This window comes from Colletes latitarsis, chromosome 11 (genome assembly GCF_051014445.1).
Source record: "Colletes latitarsis isolate SP2378_abdomen chromosome 11, iyColLati1, whole genome shotgun sequence".
Classification (NCBI taxonomy): Eukaryota; Metazoa; Arthropoda; class Insecta; order Hymenoptera; family Colletidae; genus Colletes; species Colletes latitarsis.
Genome location: NC_135144.1, coordinates 8,192,696 through 8,216,407, shown reverse-complemented (window position 1 = coordinate 8,216,407; position 23,712 = coordinate 8,192,696). Strand labels below are relative to the sequence as shown.

General features: G+C 35.8%; 1 protein-coding gene across 4 annotated transcripts in view; it reads left to right on the top strand.

Annotated features, from left to right (window-relative positions):
* LOC143347724 (uncharacterized) overlaps positions 1-23,712 on the top strand; it is a 137,401-nt gene that overhangs the window by 57,834 nt on the left and 55,855 nt on the right. For all 4 annotated transcript variants that reach the window (XM_076777178.1, XM_076777177.1, XM_076777175.1 and 1 more), the window contains exons 9-11: positions 10,611-11,032; positions 14,785-20,428; positions 21,263-21,661. In XM_076777178.1, the coding sequence (XP_076633293.1) occupies positions 10,611-11,032; positions 14,785-20,428; positions 21,263-21,661 (6,465 nt within the window). The remainder of the gene's footprint in view (positions 1-10,610; positions 11,033-14,784; positions 20,429-21,262; positions 21,662-23,712) is intronic.

Here is a 23,712-nt window from a genome sequence, read left to right as displayed (position 1 = left end):
TGTGTAATAGAAAATAATATTCTCAGATCTTGGTTAATAAAAATAATTCTATTACGATTTTATAATATTTTCTAGAAAAGAAATTATCTTCCCCAGATGGGGTTTTCTAATTTTCTAAATCTAAAGAATGGAGGAGCTTTGTCTTTTGATGTGTAATAGAAAATAATATTCTCAGATCTTGGTTAATAAAAATAATTCTAGTTCAGGTTATTACGATTTTTTAATATTTTTTAGAAAAGAAATTGTCTTCCCCAGATGGGTTTTTCTAATTTTCTAAATCTGAAGAATAGAGGAGCTTTGTTTTTTGATGTGTAATAGAAAATAATATTCTCAGATCTTGGTTAATAAAAGTAATTCTATTTTAGGTTAATACGATTTTTTAATATTTTTTAGAAAAGAAATTGTCTTCCCCAAATGGGTTTTTCTAATATTCTAAATCTGAAGAATGGAGGAGCTTTGTTTTTTGATGTGTAATAGAAAATAATATTCCCAGATCTTGGCTAATAAAAGTAATTCTATTTTAGATTATTACGATTTTTCCATACTTCCTAGAAAAAAAGTAATCTAAACCCTGAAAATGGAGGTTTGTTTACAGTGGAAACTATTTCGAGATTTACAAAATTCCAGTATAGTAAATAGAACAAATAGTCGAGCGTGCAGACGTTACAGGCAGTTTCAGCGCTGACTCGTCTTTTTCGACGGTTTAAGCGGCGATTTTTGGAGTGGAAAGCGATAGAACGCGGAGATAGAGAAAATTAATTGTAACATATAAACGCGCGTGCAGAAATGATAACTCGAGTGCCTAGCATTTACGTTTCAAAAGTAGGCTATCTCGATTGTGTTATTACGACTAGTCTGAAAAGAAATTAATCGCTAGAAGAAAATCTAAAGTCGTCTAATTACTCCGGTGGCTTCGACGCCAAGAATATTCTGTCAATCGAATGATCTATGATCCAAATTCAAAGCTACTTTTCGGTACGTACGGACACGATCGACGATCAGTGACCCGTGCAATACTAAATTTAGCTCGGGTGCTCATGATTCGCGCCCGAACACCTTAAACGGTCATTTACATGTCCACCGATGGGAAATGTAGTGATAGTTTCACAATCCGTGACACCAACTCCGGTAAACGCGCTTTCCTTGATACTGTTTCCGTTTAAGGGGCAATTCTCGTGCAATAACTCCAAAAGTAACAAATATTTACGAATTTTGTTCGAAGAAAATATTCAAAATCTTCAAATTATAGATAACAATTCTTTTATACCGATTTACTTTACCATTTATTAATTAAGAAACATTATTATTTTTCTTGATAGCGTTTTCATTTAAGGGGGGGATTCTAGAACAATAACTCCAAAAGTAACAGATATTTACGAATTTTGTTCCAAGAAAATATTCAAAATCTTCAAATTATAGATAACAATTCTTCTATGTCGATTTTCTGTATCATTTATTATCTTCCTCGATAGCGATTTCATTTAAGGGGGTGATTCTAGAACAATAACTCCAAAAGTAACAGATATTTACGAATTTTGTTCCAAAAAAATATTCAAAATTTTGAAATTATAAATAATAATTCTTTCATGTCGATTTTCCTTATCATTTCTTAAGTAATTATCATTTATTATTTTCCTCGATAGTGTTTTCGTTTAAGGGGGGGATTCTAGAACAATAACTCCAAAAGTAACAAATATTTACGAATTTTGTTCGAAGAAAATATTCAGAATCTTCAAATTATAGATAACAATTCCTCTATCTCGATTTTATCTACCATTTATTAATTAATAAACATTATTATTTTCCTTGATAGTGTTTTCGTTTGAAGGGGTGATTCTAGAATAATAACTACAAAAGTAACAGATATTTACAAATTTTGTTCCAAGAAAATATTCAAAATCTTCAAATTATAGATAACAATTCTTCTATGTCGATTTTCTGTATCATTTATTATCTTCCTTGATAGCGTTTTCATTTAAGGGGGTGATTCTAGAACAATAACTCCAAAAGTAACAGATATTTACGAATTTTGTTCCAAAAAAATATTCAAAATTTTGAAATTATAAATAATAATTCTTTCATGTCGATTTTCCTTATCATTTCTTAAGTAATTATCATTTATTATTTTCCTCGATAGTGTTTTCGTTTAAGGGGGGATTCTAGAACAATAACTCCAAAAGTAACAAATATTTACGAATTTTGTTCGAAGAAAATATTCAGAATCTTCAAATTATAGATAACAATTCCTCTATCTCGATTTTCTCTACCATTTATTAATTAATAAACATTATTATTTTCCTTGATAGTGTTTTCGTTTAAGGGGGAGATTCTAGAACAATAACTACAAATGTAATAGATATTTACGAATTTTGTTCCAAGAAAATATTCAAAATCTTCGAATTATAGATAACAATTCTTCTATAACGATTTTCTTTACCATTTAGTAATTAATAAACATTATTATCTTCCTTGATAGTGTTTTCGTTTAAGGGGGGGATTCTAGAAGAATAACTCCAAATATTTACGAATTTTGTTCGAAGAAAATATTCAGAATCCTCAAATTATAGATAACAATTCCTCTATCTCGATTTTCTTTATCATTCATTAATTAAGCAACATTATTATTTTCCTTGATAGTGTTTTCGTTTAAGGGGGCGATTCTAGAACAATAACTACAAAAGTAATAGATATTTACGAATTTTGTTCCAAGAAAATATTCAAAATCTTCAAATTATAGATAACAATTCTTCTATACCGATTTTCTTTACCATTTAGTAATTAATAAACATTATTATCTTCCTTGATAGTGTTTTCGTTTAAGGGAGGGATTCTAGAAGAATAACTCCAAATATTTACGAATTTTGTTCGAAGAAAATATTCAGAATCTTCAAATTATAAATAATAATTCTTCTATACCGATTTTCTTTACCATTCATTAATTAAGCAACATTATTATTTTCCTTGATAGTGTTTTCGTTTAAGGGGGTATTCTCGAGCAATAACTCCAAATATTTACGAATTTTGTTCGAAGAAAATATTTAAAATCTTGAAATTATAGATAACAATTCTTCTATACCGATTTTCTTTACCAGTTATTAATTAATTATCATTTATTATCTTCCGCGATAGCGTTTTCATTTAACGAGGTGATTCTAGAACAATAACTCCAAAAGTAACAGATATTTACGAGTTTTGTTCCAAGAAAATATTCAAAATTTTGAAATTATAAATAACAATTCTTTCATGTCGTTTTTCCTTATCATTTCTTAAGTAATTATCATTTATTATTTTCCTCGATAGTGTTTTCGTTTAAGGGGGGGATTCTAGAACAATAACTCCAAAAGTAACAAATATTTACGAATTTTGTTCGAAGAAAATATTCAGAATCTCCAAATTATAGATAACAATTCCTCTATCTCGATTTTCTCTACCATTTATTAATTAATAAACATTATTATTTTCCTTGATAGTGTTTTCGTTTAAGGGGGAGATTCTAGAACAATAACTACAAATGTAATAGATATTTACGAATTTTGTTCCAAGAAAATATTCAAAATCTTCGAATTATAGATAACAATTCTTCTATAACGATTTTCTTTACCATTTAGTAATTAATAAACATTATTATCTTCCTTGATAGTGTTTTCGTTTAAGGGGGGGATTCTAGAAGAATAACTCCAAATATTTACGAATTTTGTTCGAAGAAAATATTCAGAATCTTCAAATTATAAATAATAATTCTTCTATACCGATTTTCTTTACCATTCATTAATTAAGCAACATTATTATTTTCCTTGATAGTGTTTTCGTTTAAGGGGGTATTCTCGAGCAATAACTCCAAATATTTACGAATTTTGTTCGAAGAAAATATTTAAAATCTTGAAATTATAGATAACAATTCTTCTATACCGATTTTCTTTACCAGTTATTAATTAATTATCATTTATTATCTTCCGCGATAGCGTTTTCATTTAACGAGGTGATTCTAGAACAATAACTCCAAAAGTAACAGATATTTACGAGTTTTGTTCCAAGAAAATATTCAAAATTTTGAAATTATAAATAACAATTCTTTCATGTCGTTTTTCCTTATCATTTCTTAAGTAATTATCATTTATTATCTTCTACGATTGCGTTTTCATTTAACGAAGTGATTCTAGAACAATAACTCTAAAAGTAACAAATATTTACGAGTTTTGTTCCAAGAAAATATTCAGAATCTTCAAATTATAGATAACAATTCTTCTATCTCGATTTTCTTTACCATTTATTAATTAATTAACATTATTATTTTACTTGATAGTGTGTTTGTTTAAAGAGCGATTTTCGAGCAATAACTTCAAATATTTACGAATTTTCATCGAAGAAAAATTTAAAATTTTGAATTAATTACATTTGTTTCATGCTATAAGGTAGAATCTCCAAATTATAAAAACCAATTTCTTATGTTGATTTTCTTTATTATTTATTAATTAATCCTCATGTCAATAATCAAAATACTTACGGTTGTTCAGAAACTAAAGCTTCATTCGAGATATGTAATTTTGTTTCCATTCTTCCCTGATCTCGTTTCAGAGTTTGTTGCAAAAAAACAATACTTAGAATGCGTAATATAATTCGATGTGCTGCCCTCGATTCTGAATACTAATAATTATTTTTGACAAGGCAAACAAAACATTATCTTATATTGTACAAACATAGGCTATGTCAAACTATGTAGGTATTAACAAACAAAAAGAATGCCACGTCAAAGCTTTTCCACGACATTTGGATTTCATGAAAATGATTGTATACGTACGTGTTGGAAAATTATGAAATTTTTTGACTGAAAGATAAACTAGAAATTATTGAATTTTATAATAAAATCAAATATGGCATTATCATAAAGGACCAGATTTTAGGACGATACAATGCATGTAAAGAAAGTAACAAATAGCCATTAACTTTATTCTTTTTTCTGTAATATACTCGATATTATTTTTCATACTTAATAATAATAGTTTCCGGCAAAAGAAAACAAATAACAGCTCGTGTATTTTTACTAAAATTAGATGTATTGCAATGACAAAATTTGCACCAGCTCCGTCTGACAGAATATTTTAATTGTTTTATATTATTCGTAAGAATTGTTTTTATATAATTCGTAAAAAGTTTTGATTCAAATACACTGCTGCTATGTTGTGCTCTATATTGGTGGAGATTATAACAAAATTCTTAAGTTTTCAAATTATTTCATGATAAATAACGAACTTTGGTGAATTGTAATTTAAAGATTACCTACTCCAAGAATAACTATGTACTTCGTAGTTTCCCCAAACAATTTACCAAAATTACCGTTGTTGGTTATAGGCTGTTAAGGTACTAATTTATAAGTATTAATTTTATTATCGTCACCCTAATACTCAACCTTTAACTGTACAATCTACCTGAATCGAAGCCCACAGCGTTTGCTATTGTTCCTCAAATACAGTGTCTCAACGCACCCTTCTTTAATGTCTACAATAAAAATAAACATTTCAAGTAAATATTACTCAATTTGGTAAGAATTATCCAAATAAAACTATTTATAGTCCCTTCCATTAAAAAAAAATCTAGGGTCTCGCTTTTTTCTTTCTAAAAGTCGTTCCAAAAGCATTTGCTAGCCATTGAAAAAATTAACTCCGCTGGACCATATAATTTAAAAATAAAATTTACGATATCTTCATTGGTCTCTGAGAAAACAACTTGCAATACTTTATTCTGACAATTTACTATGTACAAGTTTCTTTTTTTTTTTAATTTTTTATAAAAACGTTAGGACGCTCGATTTTCTTTTTTACTAGATTATTTTTAAAATATGAATTTTATACAGATACGTGAAAAATGGTCGAAGTTGAAATATTTTGAAGAAAACAGAAAAGCAGGCATAGATGCTCTCAAAACTTTAAAGTAGATAATCGTTGCGCAGAATTAGAACAAATAAAAAACTGTGTGCATCCTTCAAACGTTTAATTGTTTAAAAATACATTTATAAAGTTTGATTTTGAAATTCGAGAAATCGATGAATTATAGTAGAGTATTTTCGAGAGCGTGTCAGATTGCTCGAGCGTACCACCTGGCAGATTTCAGTGCATTCTTCTTAAAACCATGTTCCTCGGGAGCATAATGCTTCGAGAAATACGCAAAACGCAGTAAAATCAAACGAAAAGCTAGATAATAAACATTTATTCTTGCATTCTAGTCCAACAAACGACTGGAAACTAACGAGTAAACATAATGAAATTAAACATTGCGTAGCCTTATAATATTAAATTATTTTATTAATAAATTACTTAAATACGAATATTTCTATTTACTTTCGATTGTAGTAGCGTGGTCCAGAAAATACGAAGCATTCCAAACTATGAATATACATATAATTTCAAGCATAATAATTCATGATCTTCTGGCATCGTTCTTATCGTGTTAATGTTAGAGTCAAAAATGCTTATAAATTTTAAATTCACGTGTAAACCAACTTTCGTTTACGTGTCATTTGTTGATTAGAATCTTAGAAACCGAGAGTGTTAATAAGAAAATGATCATTTTATTGCAGCACCGTTTCTTATTTACTCTTAAACGAAGTCAAATAAATAATACGTAATGTTATGCAATCGGAATACCATTATAGAAATTTCTAATTATAGAAACTTTTACATATTATTATCAGACTGCACGATATATTACTATCATAATTATTATAACATCTTACTATCACAAGACATAAAAATATTTTATCCGTTACTATATCCATTGCAGAAATGATAATTAGAGAAAAAATGTTTTAAACAAAGGGATTTCTTGCATCAAAAATTCAGAATTACATTTTAATAGAATTCCAAATTTTTTTGCTTTTTCGTCAACATTTTCTGTTTACATTATTTTCGAAATGAAAATTGTCTAATACAAATTTTCCAAATCCTGAATCCACAAATATTTAATAATAGTATTTCTTCTGTTGTTCTTTTTTTTATATTATCACTGAGTGTTGTTATAATATCAATGTGAAAGATACTATTATGATCAAAATTTGTTTGGATAATAATCTTTAAAAATGAATTTCTAGTTGAAATTCACATTGATTTAAATTAGAAATATTTTTTCACATTACGTGTACACTGCAAAGAATATAAATTTTCTTTTCAGAAAACCGTGGTCTTGCTTTTCTAAAATTCACTAATTCTCTGTTTCTTTTACTAAATTTCATAATTTTTTATGAAGTAATACGACGATGTTTTTTTAAATGTCTAGAACCAACAAATTTTAAAGCTTTCATTTCTCTTTGTTCTTGTAAAGTCCATTTCTGAACATTCACGCGATTAATTATGAATTCAATATTTCACAGTCTGTTTTGATTTATTATAAGCAAATTGGAAAACGCATAATTTTTGCTATCGGTTTCCACTTACTAATAATTGTTCTAATTAACATTCCGATGAAACTTTCTTAGGTTCCTTTCACTAATCCGGGTCTTTTTTAATTTTTAATTTTTTTGTTTAACATTATTAATATTCCTACTTTCGTTCATGGATTCGTATTTATCTTGAATTACTTCGAATCTACGTGGAATTATAAGCATCCTTGTGTAACGAGTGTTACGTATTATTATTGAATAAAGAAAGAAATTAATACACAAATATAATTCAAATACACGATTTACTAATGATCTATATAAATCACAAACACATAGGAATATGCAACAGGTTTTTGTACAAATTCTATTAGCATATTCTATTAAATTCAAAATATGACGAACATGTACTCCAATAAAAATTTTATTTATGAATGGCAAATCAAGTTTTATTCGAATAATGTTTAATAAATATTTAATCACCTATTTACATTAGCTGTTTCGTCGCATATATTACACAAATGATATTTTTCTGCACCAATATGATTCGACATTTAGAACTGACAAATATTTTGCCATAGAAAGATTTTAGCGAAATTGTAAAACGTGTTTCATCTCACTAAATTATTAAGTTTTTTTTGTATTTTAAAAATATGGGAATTCCCTTGTAAGACGATCTAAAAACATAGAATTAATGTAATCATTATCCTTTGATTAGTATTTAAATTAAAAAATATCTTTGAAACAGTCTTTGGTTTTTATTTTAAATAATATAAAAAACAGCTTTCGAGTCATTCAATCATGTCTCGTAACTTTAATAGTTAACGAGTCGAGTTCTCTTATGGTTCATTAGCGGTTAAGGGTAAACAGGATCATTACCGCCAAGGAATATTTGTTTAGCAATACGTTGATGCACTTAACGATAAGATGATCATGAACACAAACTTTTAACGAATTAATTAATTTAATGAAAAACTCGTCGAAGACATTTATTGCATCTATGTGTTCCATATTTAATGCTGATTGTATAACGCAAAAGGATCTATCAAAAAGGATTAAATGGTAAAAACAGTATAAGGATTTTTTAGCCTTCAAAGAATTTTTCCTTACAATTTTAGTTTTTTAAGTTTGGTTGAATATCGTAACTAAAAATTTAGTATTACATTGCACTTCTCACTTTTAAAAATAGATAATATTAATTATGTTATTTTTAATTTTTCATCGTTCCATGTAGTTTTAAGTATATTTGAAAATTTTTTATAATTTTATAATTTATATCTTGTTATGCTTCAATATTTGTATTATTTTTTATATTCTTTTCTTATACCTATTTGCTCGCATACACCAGTGAGTAAATGACACTTGATATTCTATATATTATAAATATAATGATACAAAACAAGAAATTGCGTAATTTTTACAAAAAATTTAAACAATAAATATTTAGGAATTGAGGCATTTATTAGATGAGATGTAAAAAAACTAATATATAGGAATAAAAATATAAAAATATCTATAAAAATTTTATAAACTGTATACATAAATAAGAAAGTGACCTTTTACTACAAAATAACAGACGCCTACAGTAGTTATATATTTAAAATGATACAAGAAAAATATACTGCTGTAGTTGTTAAACTCCGATGATCAATATATTAATGGAAAGAAATGTTATTTACATTTTTCTGTATTAAACATTTTAAATATTACTTTAAATTCACGCAATTCAAAGTCTAATAATTTTTTATACTTTATCAAAATATTGCTGCATTATATATGTCAAAGATGACCAACTCTAAAAAAATATAAAAATATAATAATTTATTTATAATTATCTCAGATCTAGACAGGCACTATAATGGAGCATTCTAGTCTGATATCAATCTTTTCTATTTTCTATGTTTTTATAGCCTAGAATCTTAATAATATATTGTTAAAATTTTTTATAAATAAACGATTGTGTATAAAATATTTATATAATTTAGCAAGATCTGTATAAATAACGACGAAAAGCGTCAAACTAATATCTTAAATACGTTTCTATAAAATTCTCGTTGTTCTCATGTTTAGACTAGAATGCTTAAGAATTAAGTGTCGAAACTTCATGGAATTGTGAGTGCAAATCGTTACAAATCCCAGAATTATCAGAGACGTTTAGCAAATAGACATTATAATCAGTAGAATCGATGGATCTGCGAATAAACAACGATAACTTCGGAATCAGTATCGATAATTGCCATTAATAACACCGATAAGGGAATATTATCGAAACTATACAGTTCGTCCAAAAAGTTTGGGACCAAACCTATACTACGTGTTAGTAAAGTCAAATAGATGAAAAAAGTTCATATAAACTTATATCCAAAAATGCTTTATTTATTTATGGACGCACGCAAAAGAATTGATTTATAAAAGCAGAATAGAAAAAGAAGATCAACTTTGAAAATCTATTCAAAATGCATTTACTATGATTCCAAATACAGACGTAATATTTGAAAGAGTTTCACAGTCGTTAATTCGACGAATGGAAACCTGCATTTTTGCAAAGGAATGAATTTTCGAACGTTTCTTACAACCGTTACAATAAATCATAAATATCTTTAAAACCTTATATTTTTTCAACAAAGTATTTTCGAACGTAAGTTCATATGAACTGTTTTCATCTATTTGTAACTGTCCTGAGTAACGCGTAGTATAATTTTGGTCCCAACCTTTTTGGACACTCTATACACAATAAATTGCCCTCTTATAATATACTAATATAATAAATTTTCTTATTTAACCTATCAGCTTGCAATGAAAATGATTGCTTTACAGCGAATGCAATTTGTTTGTCATTGATAGAAGTGTTCCCTAGTTACTTAATATTTCGTGAACTTCTGTATAGTTATTTTAATTTTATATGAACTTTTTTCATCTATTTCACCTAACAAGGGGAGCTTCCGACAGTAGAAATCGCTTTTGGTTATTTTTAATGGAAATTTGTATCCATTGGTGCAGTCCCCTCTCTTGCAAAGGTCAGTACTATCTGAGGACACTCGTTTGTTGCACCCCCTTTCGTTTCTTTTTTTCCGAGCCTCAAGCTCAGTTAGCAGAAAACCGTCAAGCTAAGAACAGCATTTTCGTTTTGTAAAACTACATTGATTAAATACATACTCGAAACTCTGTTGTATTAATTTAACAAGTAAATATTCAATAGTTCTAAGAGATCTAAGCATGTGCAAACTGGTGCGTTGAAAAGGTTCACGACGGAGAGGACGATCGCACGCGAGGACCTGCTGCACGGAGGATCTGCAAGGCTTCCAAGCGTTGCACGTAATCGGACGAGGCGGTAGACAGCACAGTCCAACGGGAATTCAGGGACAGGATCAGCCGGTGGTCGACTACAGGCGACTGGTCTTCATCAGCTCGGACTCGTCTTCCGGACGGGAGGAGGACGACGCTGACAGCAGCTGCTCCAGTTCCTCTTTCCTCAACGGGTTACCACGTGGTGGCAGCCACGCGCAGTCCCTGGAGGATTGCGACTGGGATTATTTCGAGAGCGGAACTCTGCCTCTGCCACCTGGTGTACCGATTACCATCGGGACGAACAACGTCGGAACGGAGACCAACAGCAGTCAGGATTGGAGCTGTTGCCCTGGACGTGGCACGACGCCTTGTCAGGTAAGTTGCTCGTTAGGAATTACTAGGTCTATTAATTCTTGACCTCTAAATTGAATATAACGTTTATTCAAATTACACTTTTTTATCGTCGTCTCGGTATAATAAACTGGGCTAAGAAATTTTTTAATTTTTTAAACCATAATAAAGTACTCTACGGTCGATGGAACTTTAAGATCAGTAGTGTCATCGTCGTGTCGGTATAATAAACTGGGCTAAGAAATTTTTTAATTTTTAAAACCAAAACAAAGCACACTACGGTCGATGGAATTTTAAAATCAGTAGTGTCATCGTCGTGTCGGTATAATAAACTGGCCTAAGAAATTTTTTAATTTTTAAAACCAAAACAAAGCACACTACGGTCGATGCAATTTTAAAATCAATAGTGTCATTGTTGTGTCAGTATAATAAACTAGGCTAAGAAATTGTTTAATTTTTACAACCATAATAAAGCACACAACGGTCGATGGAATTTTAAAATCAATAGTGTCATCGTTGTGTCGCTATAATAAACTAGACAAAGAAATTTTTTAATTTTTTAACCCATAATAAAGCACACTACGGTCGATGGAATTTTAAAATCAATAGTGTCATCATTGTATCGGTATAATAAACTAGGCTAAGAAATTTTTTAATTTTTTAACCTATAATAAAGCACACTACGGTCGATGGAATTTTAAAATCAATAGTGTCATCGTTGTGTCGCTATAATAAACTAGACAAAGAAATTTTTTAATTTTTTAACCCATAATAAAGCATACTACGGTCGATGCAATTTTAAAATCAATAGTGTCATTGTTGTGTCGGTATAATAAACTGGGCTAAGAAATTTTTTAATATTTTAAACCATAATAAAGTACTCTACGGTCGATGGAACTTTAAGATCAGTAGTGTCATTGTTGTGTCGGTATAATAAACTGGGCTAAGAAATTTTTTAATTTTTAAAACCATGATAAAGTACTCTACGATCGATGGAATTTTAAAATCAGTAGTGTCATCGTCGTGTCAGTATAATAAACTAGGCTAAGAAATTTTTTAATTTTTTAACCCATAATAAAGCACACTACGGTCGATGGAATTTTAAAATCAATAGTGTCATCATTGTATCGGTATAATAAACTAGACAAAGAAATTTTTTTAATTTTTTAAACCATAATAAAGCACACTACGGTCGATGGAACTTCAAAATCAATAGTGTCATCATTGTATCAGTATAATAAACTAGACAAAGAAATTTTTTTAATTTTTTAAACCATAATAAAGTACTCTACGGTCGATGGAACTTTAAGATCAGTAGTGTCATCGTCGTGTCGGTATAATAAACTGGGCTAAGAAATTTTTTAATTTTTAAAACCAAAACAAAGCACACTACGGTCGATGGAATTTTAAAATCAGTAGTGTCATCGTCGTGTCGGTATAATAAACTGGCCTAAGAAATTTTTTAATTTTTAAAACCAAAACAAAGCACACTACGGTCGATGCAATTTTAAAATCAATAGTGTCATTGTTGTGTCAGTATAATAAACTAGACTAAGAAATTTTTTAATTTTTTAACCTATAATAAAGCACACTACGGTCGATGGAATTTTAAAATCAATAGTGTCATCGTTGTGTCGCTATAATAAACTAGACAAAGAAATTTTTTAATTTTTTAACCCATAATAAAGCACACTACGGTCGATGCAATTTTAAAATCAATAGTGTCATTGTTGTGTCGGTATAATAAACTAGGCTAAGAAATTTTTTAATTTTTTAAACCATAATAAAGTACTCTACGGTCGATGGAACTTTAAAATCAGTAGATAGTCCCTAAAATAGCACGTCAGAGGCCTTGTATGCTCTCTTCAGTTCATTTGAAAACACGATATCATTAACGAGGAAAGGACCTCAAATGTTCGACTTCGATTTTAACGGATCTGTGCAAGGTGATATTGTATATGTATATATTTAAGCAATATTATAGTCTTGGCCATCCACCTCCTATGATGGAATGTCCCGGACATTTTAAATTTAATAGTAGGTAAAGTTACGCCCAGAAAAATGATCATTAGTTCTATTAACTCTTTATAATAGTCTCCATAAATAAATGTTATAATTAAATAACACTTTTATTAAAACAACTTCTTCAAACGAAATGTTAAAATAGAGTTACAGATAGGATTCGAGTAAAATTACTGAAATTTCAATTATGACATCCTTTTTCATTGTTCTATTGGCTTTCCCTTTTGCAGGAATTATTGTTTTATTTCAATAATCAAAAATAAGGTCCACCCCACTACACACATTCTGTAGACGACACATACAGGGTGTTCGACCACCCCTGGGAAAAATTTTAATGGGAGATTCTAGAGGTCAAAATAAGACGAAAATCAAGAATATCAATTTCTTGACTGAGGCTTCGTTGAAAAGTTATTAACAATTAAATTCAAAAATTTCAAATCGTTCTGGAAAAATTATTTTCGGTTACGGGGGTCGATTACAATCATTTTTGGTGAATAGACATACTTCCGAAATCCTACCCACTTTCGAGAAAAAAATTTAAGTAGGCGGAGAAATTTTTCGAAATTAAAAAATTTTGAATCATTTTGAAAAAATTATTTTCGGTTGCGGGGGTCAATTACAATCATTTTTGGTCAATAGACATACCACCGAAATCTTGCGCATTTTCGAGAAAAAAATTCAAGTAAGTGCTGAAAGTTTTGGGTGAAAAAAAAGACTTTCGAATCGTCTTGGAAAAATTATTTTTAGTTGCATGGGTCAATTGCAAACAGTTTTGGTCAACAGACGTACCCCCGAAATCCTACTCAATTTCGAGAAAAAAATTCCTTACTGAAAATATAATTTCTGGCCAGAAATGTCTGCCCGAATTTTTATGCGAATATTTAAAACATCATAACTTCTGAACGGATTGGACGATTTTAACGTTTAAAAAAGCAAACTACGCGTATTTTGATGGAGAATATGTAGCAATTATAAAAATGTTCGAAAAGTTGGTCCTTGACACCGCAAAATCGGAAAAACTCCATAAAAATGGTCCAATTTTCAAACAGCCATAACTCCTACAATAATGAATATATTTCAATGAAACTTTTTTCTGAAGTAGAGCTCATGGGTACCTACAAAAAAGTATTAGACAACTTTTCTGTAGGGCGTCAAACAAAATTACTAAAAATGAAAAAGTAATTTTTAAGAAAAATCGACAAGGGGGGTAGCTGCCTAAATTTTTCGACGGAAAAAAAAAATTTCAAATCGTTCTGGAAAAATTATTTTCGGTTGCAGGGGTTAAGTACAATCATTTTTGGTGAATAGACATGCCCCCGAAATCCTACCCACTTTCCAGAAAAAAATTCGAGAATGTGTGAAATTTTTCGACGGAAAAAAAAAAATTTCAAATCGTTTTGGAAAAATTATTTTCGGATGCGGGAGTCAATTATAATCATTTTTGGTGAATAGACATACTTCCGGAATCTTATCCACTTTCGAGAAAAAAATTCAGTACAGTCGGAACTTTAAACGTTAATAACTTTTTTAACGAAGCCTCCATCAACAAATCGGTATTCTTGATTTTCGTCTTATTTTGGTCTCTAAAATCTCCCATTAAAATTTTTCCGAGGGGTGGCCGAACACTCTGTATACAATAAAATATATATAAATATTCAGTCTTATATTTCTGTTCACTATTGTAAGTATAAAGGCGTCGAATCAAGAATCGTTAAAGTAACTCAATAAACATGTCGAAAAATTCTTCTACGTAGGCTTGTGGAGGTTCACGAGGCGCGAACGTGCTACCAGTGCCAGTGCCAATTCCGGTGCCGGTTCCGTATCCGGTGCCCATTCCAGCTGCTCTCTGGACCGGTGATTTCGCAGCCGCCGCATCTTCCATGATAAGCCGCAGCAGCGATGCACACGCTGAACCAGGATCACTGAGGTTGAGAGGCGACCCAGCTGCACCCTGGTTCGCTTGGCACCCACGATTCAATCAGCCTCTTCACGGGACCAGGCTCGATCCAAGATTAACAGGCATCTTCGACCCGGCAACCTGCACTTTTAGACCGGAACAAGTGTTGGCGCCGCGTTTGTACGGGTCTGGTGTCGATGGTTCGTCCATCCCGTCGACGGAGACGCTTCAACAGCGATACGCCGGTCTGCAAATCAATCACGACGAGAACGACAATGCTGGAGCGAGCGTCGCGTCGAAGTCTGCCGAGTTCTTTCACGACGAAGCGGTGTTCGACGCTGCGAACGAAGCGAAAACTGCAGAGTCCTCCATGAAAGTCCGTGGAAAATTGGACGAGCCGAAAGTCGATCAGAGCCAACAGAACGATGACGAAACGAGCCAGACGAAGGAAAACGAAGAAGCCGCTTGCCAAGATCCTGGAGGCGTATCCTTTGAGAGCAGAAGGGGACAAAGGATGTACCCGCACGAGGATTCTGGCAGCTCCTCGGGACGGTCCTCCGCGGACAGCAGCGACTTGGAAGACGATTCGTCTTCCCACAGGTTCTCGAGGGTCTTTGTTGTCAACGACGACTCTCTCACGAGCGATAACGACATCGAGGACAACGGAGACGAGGACGAGGACTCCGATTCAGCCGCCGAGGACGGTATCACGTTGAAGCGCGTGACCGCCATTCCCGAAGAGGAGCCGGTGGTTCTGCAGTACGTTCGATTCTTCAGCGAGGAGTCGAATTTCGAAAATCCGAGCAACGGTCGAGCACAGAATAACAACAGAGACAGCTCGGAGGAAGAGGCGAGAACCAGGTCCGCTTACAAGGAGAAGATCGCCTCGCAAAATGGCAGAACGATGCCCGAGCGGAACGAGAATTTCAACGAGAAACGTAAAGTTCGCGGAAGGAAAAGCAACTACGAGGTAAACATCGATAAGCGGAGCCCAGTGTTTTTGCAACACTGTGCAATGCCCGAGGAAATGTACATCGCTAGCGATAACGATTGCACCGAGAATCAGATCGAGCTTAAATCCATTAAAACCTTGGATCCCGATAGCATCGAGCCGATACCTGTCATCAACGCCAGCGAAAGTATCGTTCTAGAAAAATTGTTCGATAAAATAGAAAACGTTTCGGAAACCGATCGATCGGAATTAACGCGCAACGACGAATCCGTAAATTTGGACGATCGAGCAAAGTTTTTGTCAACGGACGCCTGGGACCCCAACATAATCCCAGACTCTTTGGAAATCTCCGAGCAAGAAATTTTGAATATCGGCAATTTCCAATCGAAAAATAGTTTCGAGATCTCCAAGATAATTCGCGATACAGGAAACAGTGCGGACCGCGACCATGATTATCGCAAAACTGGGATCGATAACTCCGTTACTTTATCGCAGATAATGGGGAACGAGTGTCTCGATGGGAGCAACGATAACCATGAGCGTGACACACCGAGCGATTTAAATTCGAACTTCAACGTTGCGATGAACGCGAGCGCGTTTTCGGGGTCGGACAGTTTCACGAGCAACGAGACGAACGCTACCGGAAGTGAGGTGAGCAGCGACGAGCTCCACGAGTACGAAGTGACGTCCGCCAGTGTCTCCTCGCACTACGACAGCAACGAGTTCTCGTATTCGACGGTGAACAGCGAACTATTATCGAAATTCAATAACAGAAACGAGGAGAGGACCGCGAAAAGTTTCAAGGATATCGACGAGTCCGTCGTCGCGTCGAACAGAACGAAATGGAATATACAATACGAGAGATCGGTCGTTGAGCAACCGTCGGATAATTCGAACGTTAAAGGTGTCGTAAGCGCGCGTACCGAGAATGATTCGGTACCGATCGTTGCGGAGGACGATCGAAAATCGACCACGGAGGACAAAGATGAGGCGAGAGACGACCTATCGGAGGAGAGCCACGGCGGAATCGAGTTAAAAGCGACGAGCAGCGCGGTGGGCGACATCATAACCAACAAGATTCAAGAGATTTTCAAGAGCGCGGACACTGCAGGTAACGTAGAGAGTGTGCACGACGGCTGCGCAGGTACGGCGAGAGGCGAGTGTCCTGCTTCTAGTCAGGTGGGGGGAGAGGTTCAAAGTAGAGGTGGCGAAAGTGGTAGTGGCAGTGACGGTGGTGGTGCCGCCGGTGGAAGCTGCACTGAGGAGGGGGTATCGACACGGTTTCGCTCAGTCGAGCGACGCCCGTCTACTGGAAAGGAGAATGGATTCCCTCCTGCCGTGTCGACGAAGGATTCCATCAGAGACGTTCAACACTTTCCCTCGACGGTCCACGGCAACAATATCGGTAACAATAATAACAACAATAACAAGTACAGGAGTCTCGTGATGATCACTCAAGAAGCCGCGTACCAGCCAGTCAGCGTCATCACCTCGGACACGACGACCTTGTTGCAGCCGGATGAGGTGCATATGGCTAGTCAGGGTCTGGCTGGATACTTCCAGCTGGCGCTGGAAGCCGTAGCCGAGCAACCGCATCGTAAAAACGGTCAGGGACCGAGGAAGCCTCTGATGGTGAAACGGTTGTCCAGCACCATCGCGAATCATTCGGAAACAGAGGTTGACAGTGGTTTGAGCGTGGGCAGTGCCAGTGAAAGCGACGATGTTTCGGTGAAAAACTCTACGAGAGTAGCCAGTCGGCAAGAAAATAACGAAGAGAACGGCTCGAGGGAGCGTCAAGCCAACGAGCATCGCGAAGGTACGCGAGCACGTGTCTCTTCTCAATCCAGCGACGACAATTCGGGCAGCGGTGGGATCGTGATATTGGAGGAAGGATTGGCCGACGATGATTCGTGGGTGGAAGAGGTTTCCCACGACGAAGACGAGCCTGGAGCCACCACAGCCACGGAAGAGAGCTCCGAGGACGAGGCGAACAACCTTGGCGACCGCGAAGAAGAACTCAGGGGCTATCACAGGCAGGCTATCGACTTCACTTTGCACACAATCGTCGAGGAATCCTGCGAGGAGAGCGAGGCGGAACCCAGTCTGGCAACAGGTAGCCCATCGAAGAAGCAAAGACCGCCGTCCGCGTCTGAATTAGAGAAATACTTTTTCTTCGGTCTCGGTGGAGATGGCAACAACTCGAGCATGGGATCGCGGGAAGTGGACAGTTTGTCGGAGACGTCTTCCATTTACTCCGAGGGCTTGGAATCGCTCGGGCAGGACGAGACTCCCGGCAATGGACAGAGTCAAGAGAGATCGAACTCTGGGGAAGGGTTCTTGAATTCCTCGAGACTGGAGAAATACTTCTTGTCCGAATTCCTTGGTTTCGATCAGGACAGACGGGACTCGGACGGTTCCGTTGGCAGCGACTCTGAAGGAAGACCCAGTCCAGAGGCGCAAAGAAAGAAGAAACTGGTCCGCGCCAGAGGTACCGGTAGATCGCACAGCTCGTCCCTGGACAATTTGTTGGCGCTCACGCAGAGTTCGCAGAATTTGAGCTCGCAAAATTCTCTTCAGGATTTGAGTCTGAATCAGGACGCGCAAGAGAGTCAGTCGGAAGGCTCGTCCACGGAGACCGACGGAGCAGACGATGGCCAAACCGCTGCTTTTGGAACGGACGGACAGTTCGATACCGTGAAACGCAAAAAGAAGAAACCCAGAAACCTGGGGACCCAGAGTCCACGTGTCCCGGATGACAGAAACAAAACGCCAGAACCGAGCAGAGAAATGGCGTTGGTAGGGGAGGTAGTGATGGAGAACGAAGCGGAAGCTGATTCAGAAGACTCGGAGAGAGCGAAGACACCGCAACCGGAAGGTGTATTGTCCTCTTCCTCCTCGCCGTCGACCACCCTCAGCGCCTCGGCGACGTCCGCGTTGCAAGTGGACTCTCCGAGAAATATACAAATCGGCTCGGGAGATTCGTCCACCTATAATCAAAGATCCAAACAGCAGTCGCGTGATTCTGGATTCGTCGGTAGTTGCGACGATCTTCTCCAGCACCAAAAGGTGCCCGACGACGCTCAAGTTAACAACGAAGTCAATCAAGAATCTGGGAAGGATTGTTCCGGCAAAGAGAACGGTGAAAATACTCAAGATTCGAGTCAAACTTCCACGGAAAGATCTCCTAGCGTTGAAAAGAGTAACGCGACCAAGGTGGATCATCCTCTGAATCACACGGCGCTACCCCACTTGGCGAATCCTTCGCTCTCGAGGAAGGACAGCTTCAACAATTGGTCCAGCGACGAAGAGACGAATTTAATGATGTCGAAGATGAGGCAGTTCTTCAAAACGATGGTGGCCAATTCGAACGGACAAAATCAGAACACTGCCAGCACGAATTCCAGCGGCGCGTCGCCCGCGCCCAGTCCTCGATTGCCTGGGTACGCGTCCAAAGCCAGACTGTGCACGCAAAACCGCACGAAACCGCCACAGTTAGTGTACTTTGAGAACGAGCTAACGAGGCTCATGAAAACGGTGCCGGGAATACGCGACGAACAAGTGCGAGAAATAGTCGAGTATCTCAGTTCGGAGGACACGTGGTCCGATTCGTACGACAGCTCGGATTACACTAGTTCGGACCTAGAGGGAGCAGCAGGCGGTCGTCGATCGGCGCTGCAGGAACAAATATCTCAAAGCTGCCAGCAAATTATCAGCAAATTCGACACCACGTCGAATAACAATCTGTTGGACAAGGAGAGGGAAGACAAAACTGGCCCGACCGGGATGCAACCTCCGTGTCTAGGCAGAGACACTGCTTTCGTCTATCAAAAGCTGGTCCAAAGTTTCACCAAAATGGCTGGCGACGGCGTGAGCTCCGACGCCAATTCGACGCCGCATAGCAGCCCGCCGTTAATCGCGAAAGTAATGCACCATATCGGTAGCCGATTGGTAGCCCTGATGCACGAAGTGTCGGAAGGTGGACCAACCGTACAACATCACTCTACCAGTTGGAGACGATACTCTCAACATCATCGAACGCCATCTTCAGCGTCCACCACCGAAGACGACGACTCTACCTCCGACTCGACGGCTCCTTCGTCGGCGCACTTGCAGTTGCCCAGATCGAAATCCCACGATCCTCTGCTGCTGATCAACAACCACCCGGCAGCTTCGACTGGACAGGAAGGCGAAGAGCGAGAAGCTAGTGATTACGAAAGATTCTCTTGGCGCGGGAGCTTCGAATCCGCGTTAATGGCGGCGGATTCGAGGACAAAACTCAGCCTCCTGGCTTGTTCCGGGGATGTCAGTGTCGGTGCTAGTGCTAGTGTTAACGCCTTGGCCATGGCCGCCAAGCGTCGAAGTGCAGGGGATCTGTTGTTCAATCCAAAGAGTTTTTCTAGAGAACAGTTGGATAGGGTTAGAAGTTGCGGATCCATCGGCGGTGGAAGCGGAGGCGCCGCAAGTGGGTGCGGAGGATCGGTGGAAGAAAGGATCTGGAGCAACAGGAGGAGGTCTTCTGTTCCTGATGCCAACACGAGGGGGGAATCTGGTAAATTCATTGCTTCTTTGTTCCTAAACTAACATTCTCTGCCAGTAGTTTCATATTTATGGGGCTCGAGTATACAGCGGAGGCTATATTGTTAAAAATAGTCAATTATATTGATTATTGTATCTTTTTCATTTATAGATTAAATACATAGTCACATAAAAGTAGTTACATAAACCAAAATAATATTTTTTAATCGATAACTCTTGGAAAGCTTCTTTATAATTTTTCTGGTAAATAAGTTGCTTCTTTATTCCTGATCTAACATTCTCTGCCAGTAGTTTCATATTTATGGGGCTCGAGTATACAGCGGAGGCTATATTGTTAAAAATAGTCAATTATATTGATTATTATATCTTTTTCATTTATAGATTAAATACATAGTCACATAAAAGTAGTTACATAAACCAAAATAATATTTTTTAATCGATAACTCTTGGAAAGCTTCTTTATAATTTTTCTGGTAAATAAGTTGCTTCTTTATTCCTGATTTAACATTCTCTGGTAGTAGTTTCATATTCGTGGAACTCGAGTATACAGCGGCGGCCATATTGTTAACAACACTCGATTAAATTGAATATTATGTTTTGCTATTTATACACTAAATACATAGTCACACAAACCAAAATAACATTTTTTACTCGACACCTCTTGAGAAACTGTTTTCTATTTTTGTATAACTGATTTTCGTCGTGTTCAGTCTCCTAAAGTCATGTTATTAAGTGTTCTTAAGTTCATGGCCGCCATGATTGTAAATTTCTAACCGTCGTTGAAATTCATTTACATAGTTCCGTCGTTTATCGAACGTTGTATTTATGCTAATTGATGCATTAACAGGTGACGAGGATACCGAAGACGAACTCGAATATAATGGCGAATCTCGAGCAACGACTCTTCCGCGTGGAATGCAATCTGCCATCACAGCAGCGACGAATTCTCTGCCACGTTTGCCAGCTTCGACAGCCCCGGCTGGTTTGACGACAACATCGATTGCGCCTTCGTCGACGATGCACAAGGCTCACAGCGTCTATCATTTCCTGCCACAGCATTCTGGCGTTAAATCGGCCAGATATCGGCCGCCTGGTTTCGCGAGGAATAGCAACGTGGCTGGCGCGATCGGTGGACCCAAGCGCGCCGTCAGTGCTCCGGGACTCCAAGTTTCCGGCTCCCAGTCTACCGTGGGAAAACGCGAGAACTCGAGATCGAGGAGGCAACAGGCTATATCTCTCACGTCTGGTAAGTTGCCACCATGTTTTTGCTATTACACGCCGTGGACGGTTCGTGGAAACAAGCGAATCGTTAGAAATGCCACGCCTGATGAATATGCGTTCGTCGAAGTAATTAAGGATAGCCGCTGGCGAGAAAACGCGTGTTGCAAATCTTTGCCAGAACTGTTGGAAAGGTAGTCGAGCAACTAGTGCACTTTGATTGAAAGAAACTGACCTTTAAACTGAAAAGTCCAGCAGTCGCGCTTATGTAGATCAGATGAACCGACGGGCCTGTTAAAACCATAATCAACTTGATTTAACAGACGCAATGCCTGGATTGTGACTAGCGATAACTTGTAATTCAAGAGTGAGATATTTCTGATATGTTCGTGAAATTGCACAAGTAACTTTTAGGACTTCTTAAACTAGTGAAAACTTGTGATTCAAAAATAAGATTTTTCTGGTCTCTTTGTGAATTACATATTCAGGTGAAATTGCACAAGTACTAACTTAGGTCTTCTTAAACAGGTTGTGCATAGTTCTATATTGATATTCAGTAATCCACAGTGTCTTATCTTTTTCGTGATTAATTTGCTCCAACAGAAAGTCTCTATCTTTAATATTACCACGTCTTTTATCGGACAATTATTTACACAGATTGAGAGAAATTTTGCAATCCCAAGTGTTCCTGCACAATATCTATCTACGTATAACTGAAACTCTAGAGTCATATTTTCATTCGACACACACGATTATGTAAATCGAGATAATAGTGTACGATCCTAAAAGTGGAATGCATCGATGATCGAACTCTGTAGAGTCAAGGATCGTTATTAAAGAACACAATTACTGAAATCACTGGGAATGCTTGATATCGTTCCAGCTAAATCTTGATCGTATTCTGTGAAAGTTATTTCCATATCGACGACGCTCGGTTTCAGAAGTCGTGCGTATTGCAACAAGTAGAACGCAGTTTGTTAATGACCACCTTAAAGTATTTACTGAAGTGTAACAGATGTAACTGCTTTATTACGAGATTTCCCTTTTCCGTTCTTCTCCTCTCTCCTCTATCTTTCTCTCTTACTCTCGATGTGTACAACAATCGATAAAACGGTGTAACATCCCGCGTATGCGTACTGTCGAACTCAAGTTATTACATTTTTCCTTCGTCATTTACGTCCAAACGGCGTATTCGAACGAGAATACGTCAAATTTTATTATTATTCTATAATCCACACTATCGCTTAAATAACTTATAAACTATGTGTTTTATAAACAATTATTCTATACAAAAATTCGGTCTTTAAAATAAATTAAACTTTCTTTCTATATACTCAAACGTTGAAATATTAACATATTAAATGTATGTTGCTTAAATGTAGTTTGAGATTAAAATTATAATTATTTCACGATTTAAACAATATATAATTGTAAATTCTTTTCGTGGACCTTTCCAAACGAGTACAAATTTGTTAATATAAACTATTATTTAATAACTAAAGGTTTTGTCAGAAGAGACATTGTATTAAGCAAAGTGAACTCGATATTTTGAATCCTTCCATTGTGTCACAATTTTTACTTTTATTGTGTCGCAATGTTTTCACCACCTCTGCCTGAAACTACGAGTCTCTATGTTATTTTTAATGTTTCAAATTATTGTTTTCATTTTCGATCCCAGTGTATACAAACGTGTATATATATATAACAATTATGTTACTTCTTTAATTTTTTCTTTAAATTCTTTTTTAATTTCAATTTTTAAAGATTTCTTGTTTTCATAATTTTTGTATCATACCTAATGTTCCTCTAATATAAAAAAGTATAATTTTCAATATAGTATACTGCAACTATTTTTAATAGATTGTTTTAATTGACAGTTTCACAACATTATTATATTGTATTTACTGAAAGGCACACAAAATTTCTATAATATTGAAATTATGCTTATTCCTTATAATTTATCCAAACAGTGATATCTTTTGCGTGACAATATTTTTGAAATGCAATAACAGTATCGGCTTTGCAAGCAATATTTGATATTCATCGACGTCCAAGAATGTCTACGTAAACGCTTTCACA